The following is a 19911-nucleotide window of genomic DNA, read 5'->3' as shown; positions in this document are numbered from 1 at the left end:
CAATGTACGTATTTACCTTCAAGCAAAGCGATGTGTGCACAGTAATATTTTTAAAATAAACTCAATGCAACTCAATATCAACTCAATAAACTGATCCAAACAAAATTTGGCTCAACATATACTTCGAATTTACATGAAGTACAAACTTCAGAATTTAAGTTCCTTGGAGAAGACAAATCTTCATTTATTTAAAGATAACTCCAAAAGTAGTAAGAAATGTAAACATCAGATAACTTGATTTAAAAACTTAAGGAACAGTAACTTCTTCATAAAGTGCTGGCACATAACTTCAGCTTTATTTTTCAAACACTAAAAAAGAAAACTATTGGAAAGACTTCCACAAGCTTCCAGTTACAATTTCAGGTCAGTGATAATTTTGGAAAATTTGAAAGTGAAACTGTTTTAGAAACCATCTTTTCTACCTTTGTCCATTACAGCTTTTTGATGTTCTCATCTTTAACTTGAGTGAATGTTAATTGCATAGTAAAATAGTTTGCATTTTTAATTTGCCCAGTTCAAATTCAGACTCCACACTAGTGAAGAAAGAGAGAAATAATAGTCCACGTGGAAAAGGCCAAGGACTTGGAAAAGTAAAGGTATAGAGTACCTGGACACAATCCAACAACTAACCCCAGCAAAGGCATTTAATAACTCTGTATGTATATATATTATCATTACCACTGTAAAAACTGCATAGGAATACGCAGAGGGAAATCAGTGCAGTTTGTTTATACTGAGGCATCTGAGCTTCATTCATGCTATTATTTCATTGCATTGGAGATCAAGTCTTGGGAATTTTTTTCACTTCTGTCAAACAAGCTAAGGACACCACAGCTGACTTTCCACAGAACATCACCCAAAATAAAAGACAGAATTCCTCTATCTCCCCCCCATGCTTCATAGTGAAAGCTTGCATTTAAATCTAAAATAATAAAATTGTTCCTTCCTTTTGTGAAGAAAGCTGAAGTACAAACTTATACCAATTATTACCATACGATCTCAATCATACGATGTTTCAAAGCCTCCATCTGCCTAACTATCATTGGATCAACAGCCACAGTTGGAAAAGTATTAGATTGTGATATTTTATTAAATAAAAGAAACCAAATTAAGGAGACTAAGTCTGGAATTTTCTAATCCTCAGGGCTTAGAACTACTTCGAAGTACCATTTACTTTCAGAATACTTACAGAAGTTTTAATATACTTTCTACACAGAGTTTTAGCTTCAGTGTTATGATTAGGATCTTGTCAGTTTTTCTGTGTTAAACTGTTAGTTTCAGGCTGTTGAGACATGACTGATGTTTGCTCTAAGCTGAAGTTTGACTTACACGTTACTTCTCTGAGCCTAGAAACAGGAATTGAAAGGGATATAACTTGAACACATAACAAACACATTAAACAAAGCAAATGAAAAGACTTAAAATAATTACTGGGTCGTTTGCCTTTAAATATTAACACACTGCAGTCCATTTCTCAAGGCAGGCATAAAGCTAAGTTGTGTGAATAACAGTAATTGACAGAAAAACCCACTGCACATCAACATTAAAAAGGCATAATGAAAAGCTTTTAATTGCAACTCTACTGGCAAAAAAAAAAAAAAAAAGTCATTTTCAGTTTATTCAGTTATTAATTTGAACTTAAGGCATTTCATGGCTTTGTGTTCATTTTTTGGTTTTAAGATAAGGAATAGGTCAATAATTCTAGACAATATACTTCAGATATTTTATGAAAGACAACTAACGTGTATCAAATAATCACAACAGAATGGAAAACTTGTCCTCTTCAAATCTAACTCACTGGTAAGAAGCAGTGTATCACTAACACAAGGACTGACCATCTACCCGTTTTCTTTTCAAGCATTACATGCATCCACAGGAAACAATGGAAAAACACCTCGCTCAATATACATTTCAATCTCTAGGTGGACCAGAAAAACATTTCCTTAACTACTAACGACACCAGAGAAAAAGCAGTTTTCCAGATGGCCCCAGCAGATCAATCATCCCAGAACGCTGCTTTTAGCTGTCATTTAAATCGAGGAGAAAGGTCACAGATATGCCCATTAAGACAGCTAGATTCAGTTCTACCTACTTAGACCCGCTTCTGAAGGCTAGTCATAAAAACGTACACGCTGTTCAACTGCTGTTTGGCAAAGCTCAAAGTTTAGGCAAAAACTCAATAAAATGAGTTTATCTCAACACATGTACAGGCCTTAATTTGGCATCATTTTTGGACTGAAATTTAAAAAGTGCAAAAAATATTTAATTATATCTTCTTAAAAAAATAATTCATTTTACTGGTGCTACAACTCCAATTCTCAGGAGTTAAACCCATTGCCAGCAACGGATAGAAAAGCAAGCACCAGAATAAAGAATCAAAGTGCGTTTCCAGTACAGCAACACTGCACAAACTGGCAAGCCAATCTTGCACTTGCCGCTGGAATAGATTACACTCAACCCATTCTTATGAAAGTCTATGTTACGCATTAACATACAAAGTCTGTCATGAAGTCTTGGGGATATTGCAGTGAATCGTCAAACCGGAAGCGTTTGGAGACCATACTGCTGTCCTCTGGGATGTTTTCTTTGTCTTCCTTGTCGCTGCAAGTGCCATTACAACTGGATCTCACATTCCGCTCTTCTGAGCATTTTGTTGCATGTCCTGGCATCAGAGATGGGCAGCAAGGTTCTTCAGGGCTGCACAAGAGTATGAAATCCCCTTGCCGCAACCAGAAATGGGAGAGACAGGCCTCTGCTGTGGGCCTTTCCCTTCGAAAGAGAAAGAACAAACGGTAAACTGCTTAAGTTAATTCCAGAAATACTAAAACCATCATTAAAATACACCTTAGAACTTCTCAGCATACATGAGAATTGACACGACAGAATTCACATTGCTATTTTTTCCCCCCCCACCACTGCTGCTAAAAAGCACATTGGAACCTTACCATGGTTCAGGATTAAGTGTTGGCAACACGCATCTAGATTTCAGCTGACAATTTTCCCTGCTGCTGGATGTCCAAACTGGTAAACTTTTCATCACAATAAACAGCCAGTGTTCAGTCCCTTGGGATGCTTTCAGCCTTATTTATATATATGTGCTTGTGTTTATGCTTTTGAAGTTCTACATTTTGTACAGATTGTTATAATCAGGCTCATGAATATTCAGTCATGATGTTTTCAAGAAAGGCCGAAGGACACGTTGTCATCAACTCTATCAGACATTTTGCAATGTTTTACAGATGCAATTCATCATAGTCTGGTACAAACTCTTCCCAAGATCTATTTACTTCCCAACAGATTTATGAAATCATTACTTTGGATAACCTAGTGTATTGCTACCCCAGTTTTACATTGTTAAGTTCTACAATACAAGAAGACATCAATATTTTCTGCTCAGAGAAGTCTTATTATGGAGTTGACAATCTGAGGACAGATTTTTCCCTCGTAATATTCTCAAAGAAATACGAACCAAGAATCAGAATTGGAAAAGAGTTACCAAGTGCATAATGAAGACTGAGATGCCCGGAATAGAGAAAGTAGAGTACTAACTGTGGCAGAAAGCCAAACATTCTGCAGGCCCACATTAACATTTACCAAAGCAAACTCTTCATAATTGCTTCCTTCACAATGATATGGTTTCTGTGAGTTGCTCCAGCTACTGACAAAGCCTCCACATGAGATAACTATGTAGAAAGAACTGTTCACCCGTGATTATATCTACATATGTTTATACGGAACCCTTATTTCCTCAAAATAGAAAGTTCATGGATATCATGTACTATCATCATCCCTTAGTGTCATAGAACCACTTTCTGAACCAGACTGTTCAACTCCTGCTTGCTGAAGATAGTAACTACTGCGTCACCACAAGTGACAATACATAGCAATACAAACAATATTACTTCACAAAACTTAGAGGAACATGACTAGCTGATTTCACTAAACATTATTCTCCAGTATATACACACTTTTTTTTAGTGCACATTTGTTAGTGCAAAGGATAAAAACAAGTTCCCATTTAACACCACATAGCAAGCACAGACAGTTAACCAACCCCTATCATTTTCCTATTCTCAAAGGCCATTTTCTGAGAGTTCAGCTACTTTGAAAGGCCGTAATCAGTATCCAAACTCCCAAAGAACACTAAGTTATGGTTGGACACATTAGAAGCAAAAAGAAGTTTGTGCTTCTGGTTGGGAACTTTTTTTAAGCAACTGAACGTGGCAAAACACTATACATATACACATGTATATATGTATTCCTGAAGAACATGTACATAGTAGGAAGAAAAAACATACAGTCATAAGACAACCAGGTTTTGATATAAAATCCATTCAAGTAAAAAGCTCCATTAAAGATGTCAGGAAACACCCAAGCACACATCAGAGAGATTACATTTTGTCTGTCCTAACTGTGTAACAAAATGTTAGGTTGTAGACAAAAACCTGAACTTTCCAGAATACATTTCGTAAGATTGGTGAATAGTCAGTCCTTCAAATGAAAAATATTAAGTCAAAATTTGAAAGTGAGCAAAACTCAAAGACTGTACCTGACTTTAAAAACAGCCAATGAACCAAAGATCCCTTACTTACTCTACAGAAAAGCAGAAACCTACACTTTTAAATATCCAGGTGATAATACCAGCACATTGTGAAATATTAATGGATATTAACAAACTCCCAGGTTAACATTCATGTTGTCCATGTATTCACAGACATAAAAGAGTACATTACTTACTCAGGATTTTTTATGAGAAGTTTTTGAATGAAGTCTTTCGCTGGCTGTGAAACTGATGAAAATGTTTCTTCTGAATAATCCACATTAACTTGAGATATATTAAGAAAAGTTTCTTGATTATCAGCTCCCACAAATGGAGATTCTTGAGTCAGCAGCATGTAGGATATTACACCTATGTTCCTGAAGTAAGAACACAGCGTGAAAGGAATTTATCTTCTCATACTTGTTTGCTGTAGATAAAACATCTTGATGTATGCTACACTCAGAACTAAACCCAGCACGTGACCTCTCAGTTCTATATGATTCAAGTGTAAATGCATGTATACACACAAGGAAATTCATCTATATCTCCATGAAAGGACTTTTCTTTTTAATTGCTTACTTACAATAAACCTTTTATTTCCTGCCACACAGACAGTTACCAAAAGGAAATATATAACTTTTACAAAGTCTGTTCTTGCAGATATGGCAGTTCTGAGAGAAAGAACTGCAAAAAACAAGCTCTTATCTGCACGTAAATAAAAAATAGCCATTATTTCACACAAATTCTAGAAGCAGTATTTAAGTCTGAGATGTAGCCCACCTTTCCATAACAGCAATTAGGATCTGACTTGTGTTACAGTATCCTTTCATTTTTATGACATTCCATACAAATTGATGTTGGTCTAAAGTTAAGTACTATCTTTAATTAACTTACTTCTTAACATTTCCATAATAAGATTATTTAACGATACAAAAACAGTCAGGGAGGAGTGCCCAGAGCAGTTAATACTCTCAGATAACATGTTTCAGGTAACTAACAGCTAAAGTGTGCTATCAGATAATTGCCACTATTTCCTCCAAACAGAAGGACACTCTGTATGTTGAGAAGCCACTTCAGTCCACAGCAGGTGAGCAACAAAGGCATAGACAGAAATTTGTGTAAACTCCAGTTTATATTCAGAGCATACCTCCTTCAGCCAGCCCCTCTCTTGTTCAGCCCACCCACAGAAAACTATTCGTAGGAATCAGATAAAGCTGCATCAGAGTCTGGAACTGGCATGCAGATTGTTAACTGGTCACATCTACCTCAGTAAAACAAATTAACACAGACAACTTACCACATATCCGTGGCTGTGGTAATAGGGTCATAGTTTAAGATTTCTGGAGCTACAGGAAGAGAAGGAAAAAAGGGGAAAACATCTTAATAGCCATGTTGTTCAAGTACCCTTGAATCATACAGTACATTTCTATCAGCTTTTCTGTCAACTTTCGCTAATCATTATCAAGAGAGTAAGCATGATGATGTTTGAGCAATCAGGTTTAAGTTTCTTCAGAGGGTGAAAACATTATTCCAGTTTGATTAGACACTGAAATTTGAGTGGTTCAGACTGAAATGGTACTACGTGGCTTAAGATCTACTCTATACAAGTCCCAAGATATTCCCACATCAGATGTATGCATCTAAAAGACCTTCCTAAGAGAATTTCAAGTACACAGCTTTTTTCAGGGAAGGCATGAGTTAACACTGCAAAGCCAGGTGACCACGCCAATTTAATTGCCAGCAGCTGTTAGCATATGTTAGGTACCATGCTATTCACCACAGATTCACCTGCTCGTAGAAAAACAGGTGTAGGCAATTCTGGTTCTTATTGTTTTACTTTTTTTTAAAGAAGGAAACCTCAGCAGGCCAAGTGTTAAAGGCAGTTTTTTGCTTTTCCAAGAATATTTTGATTTCAAATCATACTCAACAGTTCTCATTAATTGAAGCCATACAACTATTCAGTAGTAGTTTACAACAGAACAAATGCTACAGCAGGAAATAAGGTGTGCTGATTGGTATAATGCTTTTTGTGCGTGCAAGTAATAGTTAATTTCTCTAAAGAAAGAGCAGCTCAGAACAACACGCTGCCTTGTGCTGCTTTGTTCTCCAGTAATGACTGACAAGTTGATAAGCACATTTCATCAACTGTTTTTTCCTCACACATCAGAAATCCTGATGCAGCTCTTTCATACCGAGATACTCGGTGGTTCCCATGATTTGCCGCAGTTCAGTGCTATTCTCAATCTTCCGAGACATGCCAAAATCTACAATCTTCACATCACCAAGAGGATTGATGCTGCTCAGCAAAATATTTTGAGGCTAGAACAGAAAAAAATTCTCAGCTCACAGAATACAAACTGCAAAAAAAATAATAACAACATTTCAGTTCATATTGTTATTTTTTTTTATTTACATTACTGAATTTTATTTTTAAGTTATTTTCTCCCTAGTACACTGTTTTCTCATCTTTGCTATGTATTTAACAAATTATTATGATTATCACAATATTAAGTTGAAGACAAAGTACTAAAAAAGCCTGATGCAGTCTCACCTTTAAATCGAGATGAACAATATTTTTTTCATGCAAGCAACAAAGTCCTTCAAGTATTTGCCTGATAAGCCTTATGATGTCACTTTCAGCAATTCTGTCATCCAGCTCTGGGACACACAAGTTAAAGATCTCTCCTCCAGCCGCACTGAAATACATTCAGGAACATGAATGTATTAAACTCGAAAGCTCAAGTGAGAAAAATTTTACATATAATATCTATGTTTAATTTATATGTATTTATCAGTAGCTATTTACCAAATATTCATCCAAGAGGCTGAGAAAATAAGGCCTTTTCCCCCCTCTTTTTGAACACACTCACCTCAAGACGTTACTTAAAGAAAAAAGGGAAGAGTGAAGATATCTGATAATGCTTTTTCTCCCTTCATGTCTAACTACAGAAGTTCAGGTGGTGAAACAGAATTCTGTGGCTGAATTGCTCTTATGTGTTTGGAAAACTCAAGCTTGCTACTTTGAAAGTGAGCCTGAGATGCCTCAAGGATGATTAGATCTATCATCAGTTCTTAATAGAAAACACCTTCACAAGTTACAGCTGAAATTTCTTCAATTAATTCCATAAATGACTGGAGATTAAAAAAAAAACCCACAATCCTATTTTCTGATTTGGGGACTAAAACTATTGTCACATGAACCAACTACAATTCAAGGAACAGACTGAGTTGTAGAGGATCACCTCTGGAGCAAGAGGAAACTGCATACTTGCTACCACAGACCTTACCATTCTGATGGAAGACTAGATATCAGTCCTTTCTGTCTGGCAGGTACAAGAAATAAGATGTAGCACACTGACCATAACGAAATTAACAGCTGCCTGGTCAGACAGTGAGCAAAGCCTTCAACTCGTGTAGGCACAGAATACTCTGAAATACAGGGACTTAGCTGTGTCAGTTTGACATCTACCACTTCCAACAGAGATGACACTGACTAGATTTTTTAATTTTTTTTTTTTTTAAAGTATCTCAGTATGTCTTCCTCAAAAAAAAAAAAAAAAAAAAAGGCAGGCTGTTGTTTACTTACAGAACCCTACCATTAGCAAAGCATAAAGGGAGCATGGAAATAACCTTGTGTAATCATCTTGCATGTGGTTTCTTAGTTACACGCTACATGTTGCCACAGTGTCAGCTGTTTCTTTCCAAGCTGGGTTTGAAACCATTACTCAGCCTGTTCTAACTGCCTGAAGCTCCCATCTGAAGGCTAAAGAGAAACAGACGTCAGAAAACGTCAGAAACAGATTGGTTAAGTATGAGTTTCACCTTTAGTAATATGAGTCTATAAAAAGGGAAGGATACTGCACAACGTGGACAAACAGTTAGTAACCTGCTGAGGCTACGTGAGGTGTCACTAACGCCTTACCTAACTGCATTTGACAAAACAGAGGAGAGACTTCAAGTTTAGGAAAGCTTTCAATGGTCTCCCACAGTATTCCTGTATCCAAGCTATTATTTTTATTATTTCTAACTGAAGGGGTGGACCAGATGTGTAAAGAGCTGAACAGCTTCACTGTTTGGGGTGCTCACCGACAGCAAGCTGAATGCAGCAAAGGAGGCTAACAGCACTCTGGGCTGCAATAACAGTGAGTAGGTTGAGGTAAATGACTGCTCAGCACTGTAGACCACAGCTAGAATGCAGCCTCCTGTTTTTGGCTCCCCAGTTCAAAGAAATCACTAAATAAGTTCAGCTGAGAAAGCAAGTAAAAGAGCAGCAGATGAGCTAGCAGTAGCATATACAAATAAGTTATCTTCAGGAAAATAAGCCAATGCAACCTCCATAACGCCAAAACTTGAACTGAAAGGCATAGCTCAGGAAATCTCAACTGACATTCTTTGGAATTACTGGAGAAATACAAAGCAGCAAGCCAAAGAAGTCAGCATACATTCAGTACCCTCAGGAAGGCTGCTGATAACACCAAAAAGCAGCAAAATGATGCTCTGTATAAAAGCTTACTATGCAGATCTGGTCTCCGTACCTTCAAGCAGTAGATAGTAAGACTACTGACAATACAGAGCAGGGCAAACACAAGGGCAGACAGTTTTACAAGGAGAATCCAAAGAAACACTGACTCGTAAAGTTTGAGTAGAGTGTTATGCAAAAGCCTATGAATGGTGCTGACAAAACAATCAGGGTCAGCATACAGATAAATAAGAACTGTCATTTATCAAATCCCCAGCATGACAACCAGGAGACACCTGAAGAAAAGAGCTGATTACGTAGACAAAAAAGTAGTATTTCCTCACACATCAGGTAATGAAACAAGCAGCCCAGGGAGATTGTGGAGCCTCCTTCTCTGGAGATATTCAAGACCCACCTAATGCCTTCCTGCTCAACCTACGGTTGGGGAACTTGCTTTAGCAGGAGGAAGGACTCAGTGATCTCTGAAAGTCCCTTCCCATCCCCATGATTCTATTACCACAGAAGCTGATAGTATCACAGTGTTAAAAAAAAAAAAAAACCAAACACAAATATAAAACAGCTTCACAGATGTCCATAAACACATTCTAAAAGGAACTGGCAGATATTTATCTTCACTACAACACTTCTGGTTGCTGGGACTGTATGAGGACAAAGACTGCAAGAAGCATACAGGCTTACAATCAAGACAGAAGTAGCTGAGCTGAAACTGAGGTGAGAAAAAAATACATCAGTACAGCTTTTACGTGAACTTGTTCTTAATATGAAGTTCAATACTTGTCATCTGGACATTGCCTTCCACATTAGTGCTTTAGTCCTCACTAAGGTGTTAGGGATCACTTAGTTCTAAGGGGAAAAAAATGTTCCTTTTTGCCTTCTCTTTTTCCCCCCCCCCCCCCTCCTCTTTTGGAGAACAATTTAGCCACAGCAAAAGGAGTTTATCACAATGCACGCAGATCACCACTGCATAATTCTGGCAGCCTGGTCTGGTGGTTGGCAACCCTACACATAGCAGGGGGGTTGAAACTAGATGATCATTCTGGTTCCATCCAGGCCATTCTATGAATCTATGATAAAAATATATATATATTTGAAGCAAAGCTTAAATCCTATTTAGAAAATAACTTGCTGAGTTTATCTCACCAACTACATTTTTGTTTCTCACATTACAAACATTTAAACATACATCCATTATGATGAATAACTCAAACTAATTCCCACACTAGAACACTTGTTTTCAGAGCTATGAGCAGCCACAAGGGCATGTGAAAAGACATATGAATTTTGGAGGAAACAGCTACAGAAGTTAAGCAGTTTTACAGCAAGAGAAACAGTGGCTTCAGAAGCTCAACATCCACAAGTGAACTGCTATTTTCAGTCGCCAAGAAGTCTCATGCTGACATTAAAGCATAGAGGATCAACATGCTCAGCTTCTCTGAAATCAGTACTTGGAATTAAACAGTCCTTTTTTGGTATGATTTAAGATGCTTCAAAGCACTATCCATCTTCAAGGGATGCAAGATGAAGCTCTGCTCAGCTTGACATAAGAGATTCTTTAAGAAAAAGAACTACATATCACACCGTAGAACTTGTGATCAGGCTTTATATTAGCTTTGTTTGACCAGAATATCCAACAGAGGCTGGTGAACGGAATGACTTGCTCACATTCAACAGACTCCTGAGTGAGGCTGTTTGAAGGCACAAAAAAAGTTCCAGTTTGAAATGAGTGAAAGCACCTACAGAAATGAGTTATGCAACGCTGGGAAAGAAGCAGCTTTGTTTTTCTAAAAGCAATTTTGTAAAAAAAATAAATCTATCAGCACATTGCAAAAGTTGAGTAAAGAACTAGTATAGGTTTTGGCGTGTTTTGCTGTGTCTCTATCCCATAGTCCAACACAGCTCATTAGCTACAAATTGCACAAAATACACATCCAAAATCAAGGAGTGAAGTGGCAGCAATGGATGCAACTCCTGAATTTACATGAGAATAAGTCACACCAAAAGGCCCCCAAGATCTTAATAGATATTAGTAAATCAAAAATCATGATGAAATATTAGCATATTGTATACAGTGTAGTGTTGCAATTCTTACAGGCGTGCAGACAAGTCAAGCAAAAAGCAAACAGTGACAGGTTGGTAACTACCAGCATGGGACACGTGACAAAGGCATACTTACTATTCCAACACTAAGATGATTTCATTTGCTGTTTCATAGACTTCATGGAGATTAACTATGCGAGGATTAGATCTCATTAATTCAAGCACAGCAATTTCATGAAGAATCTCCGCTTTGCAATCTTGACCTCTTCTTCTTTTCTTTAAAAACTTAGCTGCATATTCTTGACCTGTGGATTTAGCTATACATTTTCTAACCACACCACATCTTCCTCTGCAAAATAAAAGGAAAAATACATCAGAACTTCAGATAGAAAAAGTAATTAGATTGCCATTAGAACTAAAAAGGCTTGGCAGTCTGCCCTTATGTTCTGAGCTGGCCATGTTCTTACAGGGACAGCAAGGAGGTCACCTCAGGCTGCTCAGGGCTTTGTTCAGGTTGGCAACATTGGGTTTTGTTTGCCTTTTCAACAAAGTACACACACATAGTATAGCACATACAAGATACAGGACACACCAGCAGGATACAGTAGAACAAAACAACTGAAAAACAGAAAGAATGTAGGGGAAAAGAAAGCATCACTCTACACTGCGGCCAGAGGCAAAGTTCTTCTGTGCAGAAAACTTTGAAGTCATAAAAAAAATCCTTCCATTCACAAATGATGCAGGACTGCTAAGAAGTCACATTAAGGCACTAAGCTTAGAAACATCTAATCAGAAAAACACCCACTGCTTAGCACTCCCTTTTCCAATTGCAGTCAGACAAAGTGAGCTGCTCTGTTTCCCAGCCAACTGTTTAGGTATGGAAACAAAAATGTCTTCTGGCAAAGATGTGTTTGTAAAAGAAAACCACACAGTGTAGTTAAACCACCAGGCTGACCTTTTAAAAAATTAGGGGAAAAATGCAGCTTTTTAAGCCAGCTTTTAAACTCCTGAGAAAAAAAAAAAACAAAAAAAAAAACAACCAACCACCCTAGTTTTCTAGTTTTATAATCACGAGTTGTGCATTCCCAGAAATGCCTCACTGCATATTTGCAAAGTGTTTTCAAATTATACAAGAAATACCATTAAAACAAAAAAAAAAAAAAAAAAAAAAAACACACCTGAAGGGCTAAAACTGTTTAAAGTTTTAAGAACAGTTTCAAAACCATTTGCAAAGAAAAACACCTCCATCTGTGGCTTCAAGCAAACACCGCATTTGCATGTGAACAAAGCAGAGGAGAGGCTCAACACCAGCTACATAAGCTGCTCTTTTTCAGCCATCCTAGCTCCTTCAGCAGGGGAGATGGTGCTGTCCTGCAGGCTGAGCCTTCCTTCTGGTGCAGAACAAAACAGAAGAAAGCAAAACTGAGCAGAACAGTGCCTAAAAGGAACATCTGTGACACAAAACACACATCTAAGGTTTTTTCCCCTTACAGTCTATGCTGTACCAGCTTCTCTCAGAACAAAACAGACCACAACCATGTTAAATACACTGTGCATATGCAACTGAATCACAGGAGATGCAGAGCTGCCTTGTATTCATCCTGCTGTCAGTTATTTAGAAATAAACACAACAGAACTCTTCCTCTGTCATCATTTATTTCAACACTAGATTTGTCTTTTATTTCTTATCTAGTAAATTCAGAAAAGCAAAATCAAGAAGCAAAAGTGATTTACAACCGGGTATGTGTACACACTCTTGATTTTAGCAACTCTTTGTAAGCCTGAAATAGCCAAGTGCTTTCCCAACTGCTAAACGAGCTATTATTGCTGAGCTTGAAGTCATTGACCTGCATTTCTTAATATACTGAAGTCTGTAGATATTACCCACGGCTTACAGTCTCATTTAACATCACACTACTCCATCTACCATGGGAGTTTCTCTAAAATTCAAGAAGAGGAACTGGTTGAGTTTCAAGAGAAGAGGAAGACCTTTGCTGAGTTCTTGAGCATTGCACTCCCAGCAGCAACAGGTACAGCAGCTCTGAAGGATCAGAGATATCTCCAGAAGAAATCCATGATGTATGAATTTCTACTTTTTTTTATGTGATATTTGTAGGGTGCCAATAATTTGACATTTAAAGCTATGAAGACAAAAATCACATCTTTTAATGTGCAAAAACAATAAAAACAGCAGTAACTTGAAAAGTAAATACTTAGAGAGCGTGGTAAACACTATTAGTATATATCCAGTATGAAAAAAGTTCACAAAACCAACACTGAATTTGCCTCAGAACTCCTTCAGTATAATGTCATTTTCTGACTTTAATCATAGAATTACAGAATGGTTTGTGTTGGAAAGGACCTCAAACAGCACCTGGTCCCAACCCTGCTGTGGGCAGATTGATACCTACCAGTTTGGGCTGCCCAGGGCCCAATCCAGCACGGCCCCGAAGGCCTCCAGGATGGGGGCACCCGCAGCTTCTCTGGGCAGCCTGTGCTGGCCTCTGAGTAAAGAATTTCCTCCTAACTTCTAACCTAAATTTCCTCCTCTTTTAGTTTAAAGCTATTCCCCCTTGTCCTATCACTGTCAGACCATGTAAGAAGTCCCTCCCCCTCCTGTTCATAAGCTTCCCCTCAAGTACTGGAAGGCTGCAGTGAGGTCTCTCTGGAGCCCTTCTTTCTGCAAGTTGAACAAGCCCAGCTCCCTCAGCCTGTCCTCGCAGTAGAAGTGCTCCAGCCCTCCGAGCACCTTTGTGGCCCTCCTCTGGGCCTGCTCCAGCATCACTTTCTCCAGCCTGGACTCTCCTGTGTGCTTCAATCTGCACAGACCTCAGATATTTCATGACTGACTCCGTGCCCTTTACCTCAAACGATTCACAGCGGACAGCATCTTCCATCTTATTACTGCTACTTTCATAGCTTTCCTGCTCTGCCCGAGCAAATGTAACAAACTTGCTCAAAGGTAGGATATACAGGTGTATAAACAACTCATTCAAATATATAGCACCTATTGCTTGTCATGTAGACAAAAGAAGTTTCTAGAGGAGAGGCAATCAAGGACAAAGACACTACATCTTTTTTTAAGCAAGGACTTGGAAAAATAAAACTTCAGTTCTAAACATACACATTAACATACACATGCAAAACTGCTGAAAACTGTTTCTGTTAGCTGAAAGCGTTACGGAAACCACACAGAAGTTAACGTTCTGGTTGAAGTTATGAAGTTGCCATATTACTCAGTGTCTCAAGATATGCTGAGTCTCGAGAACAGCTAACAGTGATCTTTCAAACGAGCAATGAAAAAGCATCACCAAAACTTGGAAACTGTCACATGAGATAGCATCTCAGCTTAACAGAAAAGCTGCGGCTTGAAGAAACAAGTCCAGCCAAGTTTTCTTCATAGAATTGTTTGAGTGATGGAATTTCCCCAGAAATGAAAAAAGTTAGATCTGAAGTTAGATCTGAGATCTTGCATTAAAGCAAGCACAGTGCTTCCCTCCTCCTTACTGCCTGCAAAGCAAATGCAATGCCGGAGCGGTGTATTGCGCAGCTCCATTTCTACTTATTTCCGTATCTCAAGTTATAAACCACAGAAATTCAACTCCTTTAACAGAAGTCAAGCCATCCAGACTGAGGACAGAACTACTATAACCCACCAAACAGAACCTGCCTGCTCCACAAGTCGATGCCTTCAGTACCAAAGGACCTAAAAGATAAGGCTGTGGGAGGAATAAAAGGGACTTGGGAGAGTTGAGTAGCGAAGAACAAAAGAGTGACTTAAAGGTAGATGAAAACTGCAAGTGAACACATGCAAACTGTTAGGCCAGAAAAGCTGAAAAACCATATTTGGAAAAGATGCTTGACTACTTCTGATTCTTTGCATTTTGGCTTTTTTTTTTTTTTTAAATATCTGCTTTCACACGTTCATAAAGTACTAAAAACTGAGGCTGGGAGTCGAAGCAAAGAAGATGCCTTTATTTGCTTTAGACATCATCTCACATCACAGCTAAGTACGATCTGAAAATCCAGCATTTGAAGAATATCAGAGTTGGTACATGGAACTGGTTCTGTAGAGCCTGGCATTCAGAGTTAGGGCTAACAAAGTGCCACAAGCAGAGGAAAGTTAAGGGCTACAAGGTGTGCTTCTATAAAGAGTATGAGATAAAAACATACTGGAGTAACCAGGAGAACTAAAGAGGTGAAAGAGATTACAAAGTTATGCCTGCCTAAGCTAGAGGTAGGAAGGATCACTGTTCAGCATAGAAATGCCTAACAAATTACAAATGACCCACGTCATTTGCATTCAAGGAACTTGGAAGCATCATCACCCTATTACATTTGTGTGGGTTTATACACAGTTCCCTGAATATTTTCAAGGTACAAATTAACCCACTGATTTTAAATAAGCATAATTCAGATGCCTTGAACACAAATACTTTTGTTTTCTTTTATTTGCTATTTTACTTCTGCAAACATGAGTAAAGGAAGCAGACGGCCAAATTACCCTTGGTTGTTAGAAACGTAACCATAAAAGGTCAGAGAAAAAGAGGTCTTTGTTTTCTGGACTTAAAAACAACAAACAGCCAACCCTCAACTGAACAGCCAGCATCACCAGCTCAGAAGCGCCATTCTTTGTCTTGCACTACTTCTTCAAGTTATCTCTTCTTGAGTTTATATCCCTGTAATGTACTGTGTGAATGGACAGGGAAAGGACAGAATCTTCAACTGACATTACTATGAGAGCAGCCTGAGCCTCTCTGCCATGGAAAAGGCTGGCATGCTATGTTTCACTGTACCTTTATCCTAATGCTATGGAGCCTCAGACACTGAAAAGAAGGGAGCAGGAAAGGTGGGTGGGGAAAATCATTCTTCATTCCTCATCCACAGCCACAAAAGTTTGCCAGAAAGCAAGTCTATTATTGCATACAATTCTGCATCAGCAGAGATCTATCTGACTAAGATATACAGGAGCAGCCTTACCTTCCCAGCTCTTTGGACTCAAGCATGTAAAAATTGTGGAAATTGTCCATCCTGATTTGTGTCTGCAGAGACGTGGCCAACAAGCCCGAAAGGCTTCTGTTCTCCATCTTTCTCCTGGACATGGTTAGGAACAGGTCTGTCCTTTCTGCCAGCCACCTGTGAAAGCAACATAACGGTGAGTCAGGGCAACTCCACAATCACCGTGCGAGGAAATATACACAGATCAGGGCTTATGTCTATCTGAATAGAGCAGCCTAAAGCTTGTTTAAATGTGACCAGAATACTACACATTTAATCACTCTACATATACAACTGGAAGGAAACACCAAACAAGAGAATGAAATGATGCTGAGGAACTGAGGAAATTAATTGAAAAAATGAACTTTATTATAAGCTGTTTTAACTTAATCTAATTAGGTTACTCATTAGAAAGCCTGATGAACAGACAACTTCTTTGCAAGTTCTGATCACTCAGAACCAAATGATGAGTAAATCACCTTAGCAGACCAGAATAACGGCACATTCAGAAGATATAGCACACATACTAACTCTACTACTGATTTAAAAAAAAAAAAAAAAAAAAAAAAAAAAAAAAGCAGCTATTTAAAAGCTAAAAAACAAGCTTGGGCACTCACATTTACAGGCCTGAAGCATCTCTTCAGGCACGATGTAAAAGCAGAGCTGAAAAAGGTTACTAAAGGATATCAGCAGTTTTAACTGATAGCTTAATTCAAGGTAAAGGGCAGGTTTACTTTTGTTAGCAATGGTTTTTTTTTTTAAAAAAAAAAAAAAGGAAAAATAGCTCAGAGACAAATTATAGTCTGGACACAGTTGACAACCATTAAAAACACTTTCAGTTCTCAAGTGACAGCAGCGTGCTCTCAGAAGCTTCTGGGGGAGCACTCGCCCCAGCTATGTTCCAAGCACAACCCAGCACCCATCGAACCTTGTTCGAACAGCCAGTTCTTAGAACGGGGTAATTCATACTGCAACTGTTCTGGGTATAAATCATGATTCGTGCTTTAGTTCTAGTAAAGGAAAAAAGAAAGAAAAAAAAAAAACGAACAACAAAACCCACAATCCTACAGTTTCAAGATAAAATTTTAAGTACTGTTTGATAAGCATGACATAAACTGAAAGCTTACCAAAGGTCCCCTACGCACGGTAGGCTGCACGCCTGTGAATCACCCTGTATGTAACAAACCAGCATTTCTCTCCCCCCTGCTTACAAGGCAGCTTATCACGTCAGAGACCGATTCGGACGTCTCCAGTTCTACATCGCCAGGCTGTTCTCTGAGGTGCCCGCACTGAACGCAACTCCGCAAGTAAGCTCGGTGCTGCAGGACTTCAGCATGAACACTGGCGTTAGGGACAGGTGAGCTAACTAAGGGCCAGCTACCGCTAAATACACGCAGCTACTGTTTCATGATATCGCTATTCTTAAAGACATGATTAAGAACAGCCTTTGCCTCACACCGGATTAACCGCGCTTCCCTGGTAAGAAACCACATGTCCCTTCAGCTCGGCGTTATCGAGAGCACACAGAAACACAGCGGGCACCGAGCCGCAGCTGGGCACCTTACGTCGTCGAAAGAACACGGTCCGACTTGTTTCGAATCTGATTAGCTATAGCTGTGTTATTTATCACCAAAATTAGGAGCGATATCGGTGCAACACGTCGCACCCAAAGCCCTAAGGAACGGACAGAAGGTCGCACGCGAGTTCGCAGACTTCCAAGCGACCGAGCTCCGCGGGCTGCCCGCCGGGCGGCAGGACGGCGCGCCTCCCTCAGCGCCGAGCCCAGCGCCGGGGCCGACAGGGCGGCAGAGGGCCGGCGGGCGGTTCGGGCGCCGAGATCATTGCGGGGACAGCCGCTCGGCCCGCCCGGGCCCGCGCTGCCGCACACCGGTACTCCGAGCCCACCGAGACGACGCCAACGCACGGCGAGGCGGGCAGTCGGACCTCAAGCCCAGCGGAGCGCGGACCCGCCGCTGCACGCCCGGACCGAGCTCGCCCTGCCGCCCGGAAAGCTCCTCCGCACCAGGCCCGCCCGCGTCGCTCACCGGGGCTGCCGATCGCCACCGCCCGCAGCCCGGCCGAGCCGTGCCCCCGGGGCGCGGGACGAGCCTCATCTCCTCGCAGGAGGCCCCGCGCCTCGGGCGCTCCCCCGGGCGCTTCTCCACAGCGCAGAAACGCGCACCAGCGAGCTGCCGAGGAGAGCGGCACGACACTCACCGCCCCACCGCCCGCCCGCCGCCCCGCGGCACCCACTCGAGCCCGGACCCGCCGCACGACGGGGCGCGCTCACCGCTCCTCGCAGAGACCACGCAGAACGCCGCCGCTCGCTCAACAGCCGCCACGACCGGCCCTCGCACCACAGGCCGCCCCGAGTCCCCGCCAACCGCCGCCCCGCGCAGCCGGCGTTTGAAAAGCGCAGCCTGGCAGCTGTGGCTGCCCCGGCGGCGCCCGCTCGCCCCGCCCTCTCGTGCCGGGGAGGAGCCAATCCGCGCCCGGCCGCCCGGCCTTGTTCGCCACCATTGGTCGGGCGCCCCCGCCCGGCTGCCCTCGCGCCCCTGAGGCGGGCGGAGCGCGGCAGGTGCCGGCGGTCCCGCCGCTCCCCTCGGCCCGGGCCGGCGGGGCTGCCCGCTGCCAGAGGGACGTTTTGTCCCGTCGCCGCCGCACGGCGGGGCGAGCCGCTTTTGCGGGCGAGATGCGCCGATAGCTTCTGCTGATCGGGCGGCCGTGGGGCTCATCGGGTGCCGGCAGTAGCGGGACAGCGGGGAAGGACCGACGTAACGGTCAGCGGCACGGGGCACCCGCGCGGCAGCACCTGCTAGCCCAGAGCTGCGCTTCTGGTATAACTGTGGCCTGCCTCACCTTCCACCGCCATTTCTTGCCTTCCGAGCTGCGGAAGTTTTTAACAGAAGCAATCGGTGTCCCTCAGAGCTCTGCCATCCGTGTGCAGTGCCAGCCTGGGCCCTGCCTCCATTATAGCACAGCTTCTGGTGGGTTGGCTAAAGAGAACGCAAATACAAGGCATAGGAAAGATGGGTTGTGCTGAGAAGCCTTGTGAGGTATGAAAAGCAAGCAGCATTCCGAACATACCGAGTGTTCCGCAGGAGAAAAACGACGTGATCACGGCAATTAAGGTGTTTAGGTTATTACAGCACGTGGTGCCGAAAAGCAAATGATGGTGCTTCCGTCTGTCTCCTGGGCTGTCTGTGTGTCCTCACAGCTCCTTCCAATGGCAACATCTGCTCTACTCACCCTTTCGGTCCTAAAAAAACAAGGAGTGAAATGTTTTGTGACACGAGTGTACTGCTGTAGTCTTGGTTATCTGTTTACATCATAATGCCATAGAAACGTGTGGCACTCGATGTAGGCTGTAATTGGCAGGGCTCCACCCTGAGGACTTTGGAATTTTAATTAGATACAGAGGATGGCCAAGGGTGGAGGAAGGGAGACAGCGGGGTGAAGGTCACAGCAAGATCATAAGCTACACTGTTAGTAATGCATGTGTCATTAATTGATATTTTTTAATTATCCCAAATGTGTTAGCTACGTGATCATAGAATCATACAACGGTCTGGGTTGAAAAGGACCACAATGATCATCTAGTTTTGATCCCCCTGCTATGTGCAGGGTCACCAACCAGCAGACCAGACTGCCCAGAGCCACATCCAGCCTGGCCTCGAATGCCTCCAGGGATGGGACATCCACAACCTCCCTGGGCAACCTGTTCCAGTGCGTCACCACCCTCTGTGTGAAAAAATTCCTCCTAATATCTAACCTAAACCTCCCCTGTCTCAGTTTAAAACTATTCCCCTTGTCCTATCACTATCCACCCATGTAAAAAGCCATTCCCCCTTCTGTT

At 41.4% G+C, this 19911-nt stretch overlaps 1 protein-coding gene across 1 annotated transcript; it reads right to left on the bottom strand.

The window, feature by feature from the left end:
* Positions 1 to 1071: 1071 nt before the first annotated feature.
* On the bottom strand, positions 1072 to 18488 carry STK17B (serine/threonine kinase 17b). Its single transcript, XM_048953324.1, has 8 exons — positions 18346 to 18488; positions 16038 to 16193; positions 11194 to 11406; positions 7092 to 7236; positions 6733 to 6859; positions 5838 to 5886; positions 4738 to 4917; positions 1072 to 2769 (listed from the first exon to the last, which is right to left on the bottom strand). The coding sequence occupies exons 2-8, from the start codon at positions 16157 to 16159 to the stop codon at positions 2487 to 2489; spliced, it is 1119 nt and encodes a 372-aa protein (XP_048809281.1). The 5' UTR covers positions 16160 to 16193; positions 18346 to 18488; the 3' UTR covers positions 1072 to 2486.
* Between the last annotated feature and the right edge of the window lie 1423 nt (positions 18489 to 19911).

Source organism: Lagopus muta, chromosome 8, assembly GCF_023343835.1.
Source record: "Lagopus muta isolate bLagMut1 chromosome 8, bLagMut1 primary, whole genome shotgun sequence".
Lineage (NCBI taxonomy): Eukaryota > Metazoa > Chordata > Aves > Galliformes > Phasianidae > Lagopus > Lagopus muta.
Note: the sequence above shows the minus strand (reverse complement) of the source record. Positions and strands in the feature narration are given on the sequence as shown.

Excerpts from the sequence above, each read along its gene's own strand:
- STK17B (XM_048953324.1), bottom strand. The coding sequence starts at position 16,159 with ATGTCCAGGAGAAAGATGGAGAACAGAAGCCTTTCGGGCTTGTTGGCC. Across the intron at positions 11,407-16,037 it reads GAGTCCAAAGAGCTGGGAAG|AGGAAGATGTGGTGTGGTTA; the intron begins GTAAGGCTGCTC and ends TTTATTTTGCAG. Across the intron at positions 4,918-5,837 it reads ACCACAGCCACGGATATGTG|GAACATAGGTGTAATATCCT; the intron begins GTAAGTTGTCTG and ends TTCTTACTTCAG.